The following is a 13819-nucleotide window of genomic DNA, read 5'->3' as shown; positions in this document are numbered from 1 at the left end:
ACACCCATAACACGCTAGGTTCAATTCCAAGCAGTACTGATATTATTGTTTTTTATTTTTATTTTTTTATTTTTTATTAAAAATGGTGTTATGCTCGTTGTGTACTGCAAATATTCTGGTAACTCAAAAGCGTATCAGATGTTCGTCCACAAATTGCTCCAACCATTATCATCAAGAATGCGTGAAATATAATGAAACGACCGCGATTTCACGATCTAAGTGGATGTGTCCAGACTGCGATAAACACTCTTTAAAGGCGGAAGACAATAACTTAAAATATAATACAAAGAGAAGGTCTCCTACTGGCTAAATCTAAATTTCCGGATCCTTGTACTCCTAATACTAAATCTTAATCTATTCAGGATATGATTCTTGATGAAATTCGTAGCTTAAGAAGCGAGATGAATGACAAATTTAAAGAGCAACAGGCATGTTTAAGTAAATTCGACTCATCTTTATGTAATCTCCGAAAGGAAATCCAAGAACTTGGCACAAAAGTTTTTGAAATGCGTACAGAACTTGAAGAGATTACAAAGACTGTGAGTTTCTTATCGGAGGCCCATGACGATCAAGTGAATATTAATAAAGAAAATTCAAAGGTGATTTCGAATGTCGTAGCTGAAAACAATACTCTGAGAACAAAACTAGGCGAAATAACAGCGGAGCTCGCAGAAATAGAGCAGAGATCACGAGACTCCAATATTGAACTTCAATGCGTACCAGAAAGCAAATCTGAAAACTTGTTTACCCACATTAAAAAACTTGCAGGCACTGTGTCGTACCAATTATCAGATAAAGATGTGTTAAATTGTCACAGGGTTGCTAAATATAAGTCGGGGAGCAAAAGACCTCGCAGTATTATAATAAAAATGATTAGTCCAAGAGTTCGTGACAATTTTCTAGCAGCTGTCAAATTATACAACCTTAAGAATAAAGATAATAAGCTCAACTCAACACACCTTGGATTTGCAGTCAATCAGCCCATTTATGTGATGGAACATCTTTCGCCCGTGAATAAACAATTGCATACCAGGATAGTCGCAAAAGAGAAGAATTACGAGTTTGTTTGGATACACAATGGGAAGATCTTCGTGCACAAGAATATTAAGTCGGAGGCTAAAATAGTTAGGGATAAAGACTTTTTGCAAAATTTATAAACTTTTTAATTTGATTAATGTAAAGCTTGCGTATTTATATTTTAAATCTTTATAAAATTCAATTTAAGTATTTATTACCAAAATGTGAGAGGCTTAAGAACGAAGGTAGAAAAATTTCATTTAACCGTATTAGCTAATGATTATGATATGATAATTTTGACCGAAACGTGGCTAAACGATACTGTATTTGATTACGAGGTAATAGATCAGCGATATAATATATTTAGGCGAGATAGATATTCCTCCTCATTTTCTTCTCACAAAAAAGATGGGGGCGGCGTAATGATTGCTGTCTCTGAGAAATTCGAAGTTACTCGAAAGCATGATTGGGAGTCGGCGTGTGAGGACTTATGGATTAGTTTGAAATTAGGAGGTAGCAGCAGTATTCATATATGTGTTGCCTACCTGCCACCACCTTTAGATTGGAATTATGTTGACACGTTTTTATATAAGTTATATAAATATCGCGGGTAGTAACGAGAGTAAACGAAAAGTCATCTATTATGTTGCTGGGAGATTTTAACCTAAGTGACGTATTGTGGGAGTACAATGCTGAAACTAGTTTTCTACTACCATCGATTTCTGATAGTTACGTAGTAAATAGATTTGTAGACACTGTTGCATTCAATAATCTTTGCCAATGTAACAGTGTTTTGAATGAAAATAGGAAAATGTTAGATCTAGTTTTTTCCACTGACCCATCTTGTATAGCTATTTCTAAAGTATCAACACCTCTAGTACCGTTTGACATTCATCATCCTCCTCTCAAAATATTAATTCAGAAGTCCTCATATGCCACTGTCAAATTCAAAAAAATCCTAAGATACAATTACACAAAATGTGACTATGAAGCGCTGAATACTGCCTTAGAAACTATAGATTGGACAGCTGTATGGGTGGGATGCTCGGATGTTAACGAAATGGTTGAAGTATTTTACTCGAAATTAATGTCAATTATTCATGAATTTACTCCAGTTAAATTGCCGATGAATGAGAGCTTCCCTGTCTGGTATTCCTTATCCCTTATTAAAGCTCTTAGAGAAAAAGCGAAATACCATAAACGATACAAATCTTACGGAAATGGAATGGATAAACTTAGTTACACTTTGTTACAAGAACGATGTGAGGCTTTGATAAAATAATGTTATACTAACTTTATAAATAACACACCTAATAATTTACGTCGAAATCCAAGGTATTTTTGGAATTTTGTTAAAAGTAGAAAGAGTAACTGTACTTCAATTCCCAATGAAATGACCCTAGGAATCGAAAAAGCAATGGGTGGACAGGACATAGCTAACCTTTTTGCTAGGCATTTCCAGAATACGTATAATTTAAGCCGTGCATACTCAGGATTACCAACGCCAGATATTACTAATCCATATGGCAACGTTATGTCACTCAGTAAATTTTTCATAGAAGAAGTCGACGTTTTGGGATGTCTTCAGTCTTTAAATATTAATAAATCACCCGGTCCCGATGGAATACCTCCATTATTTTTGAAAAAATGTGCAAAAAACTTGTATAAGCCCTTAACCACAATTTATAATAAGTCATTAGAGATGGGCATATTCCCATCCATGTGGAAGAAAGCTCATATAATACCAATCCACAAAGGGGGTGATGTAACCGCTTATCGTCCTATATCATTACTATCTAATTGTGGTAAGATACTGGAGTCAATTGTGCATAGGGAAATACTAGGCCATACACGTAAATATATAAATTGTAATCAGCACGGCTTTTTGGCTGGTAGATCAACAGCATCAAATTTAGTGTCTTATGTATCGGTAATTGCAAAAGCTTTGGATAAAAAAAAGAAGTTCATTCAATATACACTGATTTCAGAAAAGCGTTTGATGTTGTCAACCACAGGATATTATTGAAAAAAATTGAACACATGGGCATTCATGGTTCTTTATGGAGATGGGTTGAGTCTTATCTACAAAAACGGTCACAATTAGTTAATATTTGTGGTTTTAAGTCCGCCGAAATTGAGGTAGCTTCGGGAGTCCCTCAAGGATCACATTTAGGCCCTTTACTTTTTTTAATCTTCGTTAATGATTTATGTGTTAATATAAAATCGAATTTCAAATTTTATGCTGATGACTTGAAAATTTATCGCGTAATAAATAATGACTTAGATAAACTAATATTGCAAACGGATATAAATTATTGTGATTGGTGCCACTTAAATCAAATGTACCTTAACCCCACAAAATGGTTTTACATAAAATTTTCTCGCAAGATTATTTCTGATACGGTGACATATTATATCAATAATAATTTAACAATTCAAGAAGTAACGAGCATACGTGATCTTGGCGTTATACTTGATAGTTCACTAAGTTTTAGGCTACATCTAGATAATATAATAAAAAAAGCGTCAAAACTATCTGGATTTATTAACAGACAGTTAAAAATATTTAAGCAACCGAGTGTTTCTATTCTTTTATTTAACACCTTTGTTCGAAATATCCTGGAGTATTGCAGTGTAGTGTGGAACCCTTGCTATCAGGTTCACATAAATAGACTTGAATGTGTTCAAAAGAGGTTTTTATATCACGTTTCTTACACAGATAATAAATGTCTCGAACTGAAATCGTATGCACAGAGACTGAATTTTTACAGAGCAAGCTCACTTTACACTCGGAGAAAAATAAATGATATCATATTTCTATACAAGATAATTCATGGCCTTATTGACTCGTCCGATGTCCTGCAATGCATACAGTTTTCCATTCCTCGACCAAATTGTCGCATGCGATATTGTACGACCTTTTGTCTTCCTACCTCTAGAACAAATGTACTTAGCCACTCGTCTTTATACCGCATGTGTTCCAAAATGTGTAGTTTTTACCCTACCTAATGTTAGCAAGCAAAATTATAATATATCTTTAAATGGTGATCGTCTTGAAGTAGCTGATACTACGGTGTTTTTAGGAATAGAATTGGATTCCAGACTTCAGTGGACTTCTCATTATCATCCCTAACAGGAAGACTCAGCTCCGCAACATACGCGGTTAGAAAAGTTAGACAACTAACTGATGTTGATACCGCTCGTTTAGTTTATTTTGGTTATTTTCACAGTATTATGTCATATGGCATATTACTTTGGGGTAACGCTGCAGATATTGAATCTGTCTTTATTTTACAAAAGAGAGCAATTCGGTTTATTTATAATCTTGGAGCTAAAAACTCTCTTCGGGATGTTTTTAACAGAGTAGGAATACTTACTGTTGCGTCGCAATATATTTACAACAATATCATGTATATTCACAGTAACATTGATCACTTTGATAAAATCAGTGATAATCATTGTATATGCACTAGAAGTAAGGATAAACTTATAACGCCAAGTTTCCGACTCCGCAAAGTCAATAAATCCTTCTTGGGGCAAGGTATCCGTTTCTATAATAAAATTCCGCAGAAATTTTTAACTTTGCCGTTTAGTAAATTCAAATCGTTTGTAAATAATACATTGGTAGAAAAAGCATATTATTCGATACAAGATTTTGTAGATGATAAAAAAGCGTGGAGTTAATACCTGTTGACTTCCAAGCAGGATACATTAATTGAAATAATTGTATTTAATTAACATGACGTTGTATTTTTTAAATGTTAAAAAAGAGTAACTACTGAGTTTCTTGCCGGTTTTTCTCGGTAGAATCTACTTTCCGAACCGGTGTTAGCTTCACTTAATTGTAAAATGACGATTCAAAAGTGCTTATAAAAGCCTACTTGAATAAAGTTTATTTTGATTTTGATTTTTTGATTGATGTGTCGACTAGATTTTCCTGTAGGTTCCTCAGTATTATTGGTGTTGTTAATGCTCGCGCCTTGAGGTATGGACGCCACAATACACTCTCCCATCGAGGAACTACAATTAGAAATATTCCTGTCGACAGGTTTAAGTGCATTAGAACTCTCGGGATCAAAAATGGTAGCGGAAACACCCACGCGAGTGGGTAATTCCACGGAGAACTGAATGCGTCGTGAAATAGGGCTTGTTTGTCTGTCAGATCTCGAGACACATAGTTGTGGACTATGTGAGCTTTTGCAGAGGCAAACAGATCTACAACGGGGGTTCCCCATTTTACAAATATGAGGAATATACATTTTACACTGAGGCTGGTAACAGGTGCCATTCTGGTGGGCGTCGATGGCGTGAAAGGTGATCGGCATGATTGTTGTATTTCCCTAGTATGTAATGAATGCTGAAATGTATCTGGTTCTGATCTAAAAGACTCAAAATTTGATGTGTGATTTCTGCTAGCTGTAGTGATTTTGTCCCTCCTTCGTTCCGTAGATAACAAACAGTTGTTCTGTTGTCGCTTTGAATGAGTACAGAACTGTGTTTTAATAATTGAATCTGGTTTTGGATTGAGTAGAGTATGGCTAGCATCTCTTTTGAGTTGCAATGCATTGTCTGTTCCTCGTTTGACCAAGTGCCCGAGAGAGTCATAGTGTTGAGTTTTGCGCCCCATCCCTGGTCTGACGCGTCCGTTGTCAAGAAGTTTGTCGGAGGCGGGTAATGGATAGCCGTGGATAAATGACAATTTTGAGTCCACCAAGTCAGTTCGCTTAAGGCATTTTGAGTGAGCGGATATCTTTTGATTGGAAGATTTTGTATTGAATGTATGGACCTTAGCAGTTGACAAGAATTTAGTCAACCTCGTGGTACTACAAAACTGGCAAAATTTAGTAGTCCCACTATTCTTTGAAGATCTTTTAATTTTATCGTCATATTTTTGATGGCTGATTTTGCCGTTTTGATTATTGTGGCAATCTTGTCCCTTGGAAGGAATTTTAGATTTATCCATGGGTCCCACAGGATACCCAAGTAGAACAGACTTTTTACGGGATGAAGAATCGATTTCTGAAAGTTTATCTGCCAACCCAGTTTTTGTAATATCTCTACTGTTTGTTGCACATGATTGCAAAGTATGTGAACATTTTGATGTACGATTATAAAATCGTCTAGGTACACTAATATTCTCATACTGTATCTTTGTCGGAGTATCTGGGCCACCCAATTGGTGAGTATTGAGAAAGTTTTGGGTGCTGTGCTCAATCCGAATGGCAGGCATGTCATTTCCAAGAGTTCGTGGTCGTACACTAGACGTAGATAGCGTCTGTGTGACCTGGCCACGTTGACATGGAAATATGCTTGGGATAGATCCAATTTGCACTCCAGTCTCGAGGTTGCAAGAAGTCGGGTATTCGGTACATATTGTTGGAATAATACAAAAACTCTCCTCACAATCAATACTTTATCTCTCCTGAAGTGGTTCACGATCCTTCTAATTCGACGATTAAAGTAAGAATGACCATTTCTAGGCTTACTTCTAGTATTTAATGTTTACACGCCCCTCCTCCGACTGTAGCAACATCCGGTTTCGATCCATTTTAAAAACAATTTAGTTTAGTCAAAACCGGATGTCGACCATCAACGCAAATTGTAACAACTATTTAAATCGAATTATTTATGCTGATAATACTTTAATACATTAAAACAATAAAATATGATCATATTTAAATAAATATGCTAACAGCTCGGCCATCAGACCTCCGGTACGTCCCCGTACTAACAAATATAAACAATCTGAATAAATTATATAGGTATATGTAGGTAATACACAATACAAGAATACGTTACCACACAATACCATACAATAACTTTTTCATTTAAGTAGGCGAAATTATGGCAAATAGATCTTACTCTTTATATTTCTAACTATCGTCAGTATCACCATCGCCCTCCTCACCATTTGTGGAAGTCTCCAGTTGAGTGCCGAGAGTTAACCAGGGGGGCATTCCATCCACCGCTACAACAGTTTCATATCGGCGATTTTCGCCTCCTCGTTATGGGAGTGTCTTCTACGAAAAATCTATCATTGGGAAAAATTTAGCAATCCTATGAGGCCCTTGGTATTTAGCCAAAAGTTTTTTGACTCTCCATTGCCACTATTAATGACTCTTTCAACTCTCACCAAGTCCCCCACTCCCCTATAATGCGGCGTTGGTTTCCTTTTCTTCACCAAAACAACCTCCATTCTTCATTTGTTGTACTTCTACACGGCCTCCGCTCTCGCTCCTCATTTTTTGTACTTCTTCAGATGACGCTACCACATTCGTATCTTCCAAAACGTCATTTTATATCGATTCGGATACATTCACAACCTTATAACCAAAAAGAAGGTCACAAGGACTTTTCTACGTTGTCCTACTTACCGTTGTATTAAGTCCCATTTGGATCCCAGGCACGAATTCATCCCATGCTCTTTCATCTCTTTCATGTGATTTTGTAGCTAGCGCGTCTAATATTGTCCTATTGTATCCCTCGACTTGACCACTTGATCTTGGCGCCGGCGTTTAAAATATGCTTGATCCCAGTACCTTGTATAAATTTCTTAAAGGCCAGACTCGTGAAGCAAGAGCCACGGTCTGTAATAAGCCTTGTCGGTGCGCCAAAATAGCTTATGTGATCTTTCATTGTTCGCACCGCAGTTGTTACCCTTGCACTTCTCACTGCAGAAATGTTAACAAACTTAGTGAAGCTGTCTATAATCTTTGCCACGTCAATACTTTCGTTTTTGCTTGAATTCTCGAGAATGTTCCCGATTGCTGAAATGTCTTCATCCACCATCCGAGCAGTACTGAGCCAATCATCCGTCCCTATATGAAATAAATCCAAAACACGTGCTTCAGCGGCTGCTGCTTCTAATGGGTTACGGCTTAGAGCCCGTTCCCCTCCCCGTATTCAATTTCACAATCAAACTCCTGCAATTTAATCCACAAACGTGCTATGCGTGGTACCAAATCTCGTTTAGTAAGGGTTGTCCCTAAGGTGTTGCAATCTGTAAAAATTTTGAAGGGTTTTCCAATGAGATATACGCGAAACCGGTCCAATGACGTAATAACAGCAAGAGTCTCTAATTAAAATGAGTGTAATTTTTTGCTCATCTATAGTTGTTTTAAGGCTGAAATAAGAAACTGGACGTAATAAACCTTCTTTGCCTTTTGTAACAGAACACCTGCTACGCCATTCTTGCATGCATCAGTATGAAGTTCGGTCTCAGCGTGTGGATCATAAATGGCAATAACTGGCCTGTTAATACGCGCCTTTTTGAGAGTTTCAAATGCTGTTAATTGTTCTGAGGTCCACTCCCACTCACAATTCTTGCGTAGAAGGTCGGTTAAGGGTCGTGCTATAATAGCAAAAACGTCTGAAGAAACTAGCAAGGCCCATAAATTGACGTACCACGTGTTGACCTTTCAGGGGTACAAATTTTGCTACTGCTTCTGTTTTTGCACTACCGGGTCGAATGCCATCACTTCCCACCACGAAGCCTAAAAAGTCAATTTTTTTGTAAAAGAAATAACATTTGCTGAGATTTAACGTGAGTCCACCTTCACGCAAAAGTTCTAATACTTTTCGTAGGCGTGACATTCCTTCCTCGAAGTTGTGAGCTGGAATAAGGATATCGTCCATGTAGATCATGGCCAACTTTAGTTCTGCATCCGCTAACACTTTATTGATGGTGCGCTGAAACACAGATGGCGCATTAACTAGTCCAAACGGCATTCGTAAATACTCGAATTATCCATCGGGTGTTACAAAAGATGTTTTCGGTCGAGATTCCTCAGATATTGGTATTTGGTAGTATCAAGATGCGAGATCCAATTATATAAAAAACATATGACCGGCAAGGAGATCCAGTTGATCTTCGACACGCGGCATTGGATAATGATCTTTCACTGTTTTCCGGTTCAAGGCTCTGTAATCAACACATAGTCTTTTTTCTCACTCCTCTTTTTCACCAAAACAATTGGGCTAGCGTGTAGTGATGACGATTCCTGAACAATATTTGAATCTAGCATTTCTTGTATCATGCCCTGAACTTGGGTTCGCTCTGTATGTGGCAGCCGATAAAGACGATATATGACTGGATCCCAGTCTTTCAATTTAATTTGCATTTCAGTTACTGTGGTAAGTCCTAAATCTTTGAGTCGTGTCGAAAAACGATCACTAAATTCTTCTAATAAATTTTTCAATTGTGCTGCTCGGCTTGTAGCTATTGATCATTGCATTGCCATAGTCGTTCATAACAATTGATAAATACATACATTGTTGAGGCCTTTCACGGGTAATGCGCGAGTCATTAGAGTATTCTTCTTGAATTCTATGTTTTTTTGGAAGATAAGTTAGGAATCAATAAACTTCCGGCGCCTTTATGAACCTCATGCTCATACTCTTTCAGAGCTTCAATAAATTGTTCAAAAATATGTGAGGCAGAACTGCTATTATCTTCAATACCATTAGATTGCCTTCGATTGTTTTTATTTCTGCCTTGTTTGGTCGAATGTTTGTAAGAATGATTGTCAGTATCAGAATTCTCCCAGTTCCGATGCTAGATCGTTTTTTTTTTAAATCTTATATTTTCCGCAAGACTCGTGTCATCGGTGTCATCAAGCCTAGAAAAAGAGCGATGTTGTTCATATTCATCTTCTGCCCCCTCGTCATAAATCTCTCAGATTAGATGCGAGAACTATGCCCGCGTTCAATACCACGTCTGGGGGATTGTTTATATTTGCGATCTCTCAGACGTTGCTCATGCTCTACGTCTGATGGACCACGTTCAACCAAGTACCTCAGGCGTTGCTCATGCTCCCCGCCTGAGGGACTATGTCCGACAAAGTCGTTCGGGCGTTGCTCATGCTCACCGCCCGAAGGACTACGTCTAACTAAATAGCTTAGGCGTTGCTCATGCTCACCGCTCAAGCCACGAAACCTGTGGTGTCAATATTTTGGTAACGCCTGGTACCCTTTGCAGTTTTGTCGACTATTTTTATTTCTTGGACGTGAACTTTTGTTATTCTTTTGGTTTTCGTCCATAAGGAAAACGTAACTTTTGCTCCGTGAACGTTTCCTTTCACATATGCTCATCGAACGTCTTGGTATGTCAACATCATTCTCTTGCAATAATTTGGTCTCCATCTGGGGCTTAAAATACTTATATTTTAGTTTCGATGAAAATAAATAAGTAAATAAATTTTTAAGTTATTAGATTAAAAGAATAAAGTATATTGAGCCTTTAAAGGTGCATCAATGTTGAACAAAATACAATTTTACACATTACGTTAGCTTATAAATAACATTTGTATTTATAATATTTTATAGATATTCGTAAAGAAAATTTCACCTGATTTAAATATATTGATATATTACAACTATATTCTAAAGTATTTGAAACTTCAAACACAAAAAAAACCAACAAAAATGCAAAAAAAAAAAAATTAATTCATAAATTTAAATATATGGAAAAAGAAACCCAATTATGCATAAAATAAAATAAAAATAAACACTTATTAAGCGATACTTACGTAAGCAGGCTTTACGGACGAATTCGAAATAAAGTAATCTTGTTCAATCCCCACTTCTGAGATGTTGGAATAATACAAAAACTCTCCTCACAATCAATACTTTATCTCTCCTGAAGTGGTTCACGATCCTTCCAATTTGACGATTAAAGTAAGAATGACCATTTCTAGGCTTACTCCTAGTATTTAATGTTTACATGCCCCTCCTCCGACTGTAGCAACATCCGGTTTCGATCCATTTTAAAAACAATTTAGTTTAGTCAAAACCGGATGTCGACCATCAACGCAAATTGTAACAACTATTTAAATCGAATTATTTATGCTGATAATACTTTAATACATTAAAACAATAAAATATGCCGGTTTCTGCCTTTATTGGTTTATTATTATTATTATAACATATTTACTATTTATTATAAGTTATTTATATATAATTTTCTTATTTTATTATTGTATTTTATATATATCTATTATAAAACTATCATAATGGCGTTAAATAATAGTATATCTAGTAGCCATTTTTTGTCTTGCTTATCAAATGAAGATCTGTCAGTTGAGGATGAGGATAGTTTCCACAGTACATCTTCCCTCCCTTTAAATGTCGTCCTTAATTCTTGTTTCTCAGATTCAATGAAGAATTTCAACGTTATTCACATCAATCAAAAAAAAAATTAAAATCAAAATAAACTTTATTCAAGTAGGCTTTTATAAGCACTTTTGAATCGTCATTTTACAATTAAGTGAAGCTACCACCGGTTCGGAAAGTAGATTCTACCGAGAAGAACCGGCAAGAAACTCAGTAGTTACTCTTTTTTAACATTTAAAAAAATACAACCTCATGTTAATTAAATACAATTATTTCAATTAATGTATCCTGCTTGGAAGTCAACAGGTATTAACTCCACGCTTTTTTATCATCTACAAAATCTTGTATCGAATAATATGCTTTTTCTACCAATGTATTTTTTACAAACGATTTGAATTTACTAAACGGCAAAGTTAAAAATTTCTGCGGAATTTTATTATAGAAGCGGATACCTTGCCCCAAGAAGGATCTATTGACTTTGCGGAGTCGGAAACTTGGCGTTATAAGTTTATCCTTACTTCTAGTGCATATACAATGATTATCACTGATTTTATCAAAGTGATCAATGTTACTGTGAATATACATGATATTGTTGTAAATATATTGCGACGCAACAGTAAGTATTCCTACTCTGTTAAAAACATCCCGAAGAGAGTCTCTAGCTTCAAGATTATAAATAAACCGAATTGCTCTCTTTTGTAAAATAAAAACAGATTCAATATCTGCAGCGTTACCCCAAAGTAATATGCCATATGACATAATACTGTGAAAATAACCAAAATAAACTAAACGAGCGGTATCAATATCAGTTAGTTGTCTAACTTTTCTAACCGCGTATGTTGCGGAGCTGAGTCTTCCTGTTAGGGATGATAAATGAGAAGTCCACTGAAGTCTGGAATCCAATTCTATTCCTAAAAACACCGTAGTATCAGCTACTTCAAGACGGTCACCATTTAAAGATATATTATAATTTTGCTTCCTAACATTAGGTAGGGTAAAAACTACACATTTTGTTTTTTGAGCATTCAAAACTAAATTATTTACTGTAAACCAATTGTGTATCTTTGATAATGCACCGTTCACATCGTCATAGTCATTTTTTTTCCTGTCAACCTTAAAAATCAGCGAAGTATCGTCAGCAAACAACACTATATCACAAATACCCTTAACATAGAAAGGAAGATCATTTATATATACTAGGAATAGAAAAGGACCCAAAATTGAACCTTGTGGAACTCCCATTTTTAACGTAGATCCAGAAGACTTTATTCCATTAATGAAAACTTGCTGGATTCTTTGACTTAAATATGAAGCGATGAGATCAAGAGCTTTACCTTTAACACCGTAATATTTGAGCTTATAAAGAAGCGTTTCGTGTTCTACACAATCGAATGCTTTAGATAAATCACAGAATACTCCAATAGCGTTCTGTGATTTCTCCCAAGCATCGTAAATATGTTTGAGAAGCGCAATCCCCGCATCAGTTGTCGAGCGACCTCTTCTAAAACCGAATTGCTCACCATGAAAAATAGCATTTGTACCGAAATGGACGAGAAGTTGATTTAAAATAATTTTTTCGAAAATTTTACTTGAGGATGGGAGTATTGAAATAGGCCTGTAATTACCGGGATCGCTTCTGTTTCCAGTTATAAAAAGTGGTAAAACTTTACTACATTTTAACAAGTTAGGAAATGAACCCGTGTCCAAACTCTTGTTAAAAATTACTGCTATATACGGAGCAATATCGTATATGATGTTATTAAAAAATTTTACCGAAATGCCCCATATGTCGTTAGTTTTTTTAATATTTACAGATTTAAATACTTTTATAACATCTAGTGCAGAAACCGTTTCAAATGAAAAATCAATAACGCATTTAGAAACACTATTATTTAATAACCTAGCTGCATTTGATGTAGATGATTTTAAATGAAATGTTATTTTATGGGGTACTTTATCAAAAAATGATTCAAATAAATTAGCAACCTCTAATTCAGAACTCGTGTATCTACTACCTGTGTTCAATTCTATTGGTATCATTGCCTTTTTGGGTTTTCCACTAACACTACTAATAACATCGCATGTGGCTTTAATTCTATTATCAGAATTCAGGATTTTTTTCTTTAAATATAAGGACTTAGCAGAAATGCATACTGTTTTAAAAATTTTGGAATATTTAATGACGTATTCTAAAAAGGCTACGCTTCGATTCCACCGCCTCATATCATATAAGTCGTATAATTTATTTCTACTTTTATAAATACCAACAGTAGCCCAGTCACTAAACTTTAATTTTGTGTTACTATAACATGATTTCATTTTAAATATATTGTTAAATTCTTTTAGTATTACTTCAAAAAATTAATTATAAAGCTCATTTGGATCCAGTGTCGTAAGATCTAGATTAGACAATTTATACGCCACAATATCTTTAAAACAATGTAATTTGTTAGCCGTTATTGGCCTGTATGTTATTTTTTTTAAATGATTTATTTCTTTGTGTTTTAATGAAAACTTCTGACCACAATGGTCAGAAGTTAAATTATTTATAATTGATACTTCATATATTTCACAGTCACAGAACACATTATCAATACACGTAGAAGTACCGTCGGTTATTCGCGTCGGTTCATTAACTCTATGAGTTAAATTAAATGACATAAACAAGGCGACCAACCGAACACTTAACGTA

At 35.5% G+C, this 13819-nt stretch overlaps 1 protein-coding gene across 1 annotated transcript; it reads left to right on the top strand.

Moving 5' to 3' along the window:
* The first annotated feature begins 506 nt into the window (after nucleotides 1-506).
* LOC124542551 lies at nucleotides 507-1157 on the top strand. Its single transcript, XM_047120490.1, has one exon. The coding sequence runs from the start codon at nucleotides 507-509 to the stop codon at nucleotides 1155-1157; it is 651 nt and encodes a 216-aa protein (XP_046976446.1).
* The last annotated feature ends 12662 nt before the right edge of the window (nucleotides 1158-13819 follow it).

The sequence above is a fragment of the Vanessa cardui genome, chromosome W, assembly GCF_905220365.1.
Source record: "Vanessa cardui chromosome W, ilVanCard2.1, whole genome shotgun sequence".
Lineage (NCBI taxonomy): Eukaryota > Metazoa > Arthropoda > Insecta > Lepidoptera > Nymphalidae > Vanessa > Vanessa cardui.
Note: the sequence above shows the minus strand (reverse complement) of the source record. Positions and strands in the feature narration are given on the sequence as shown.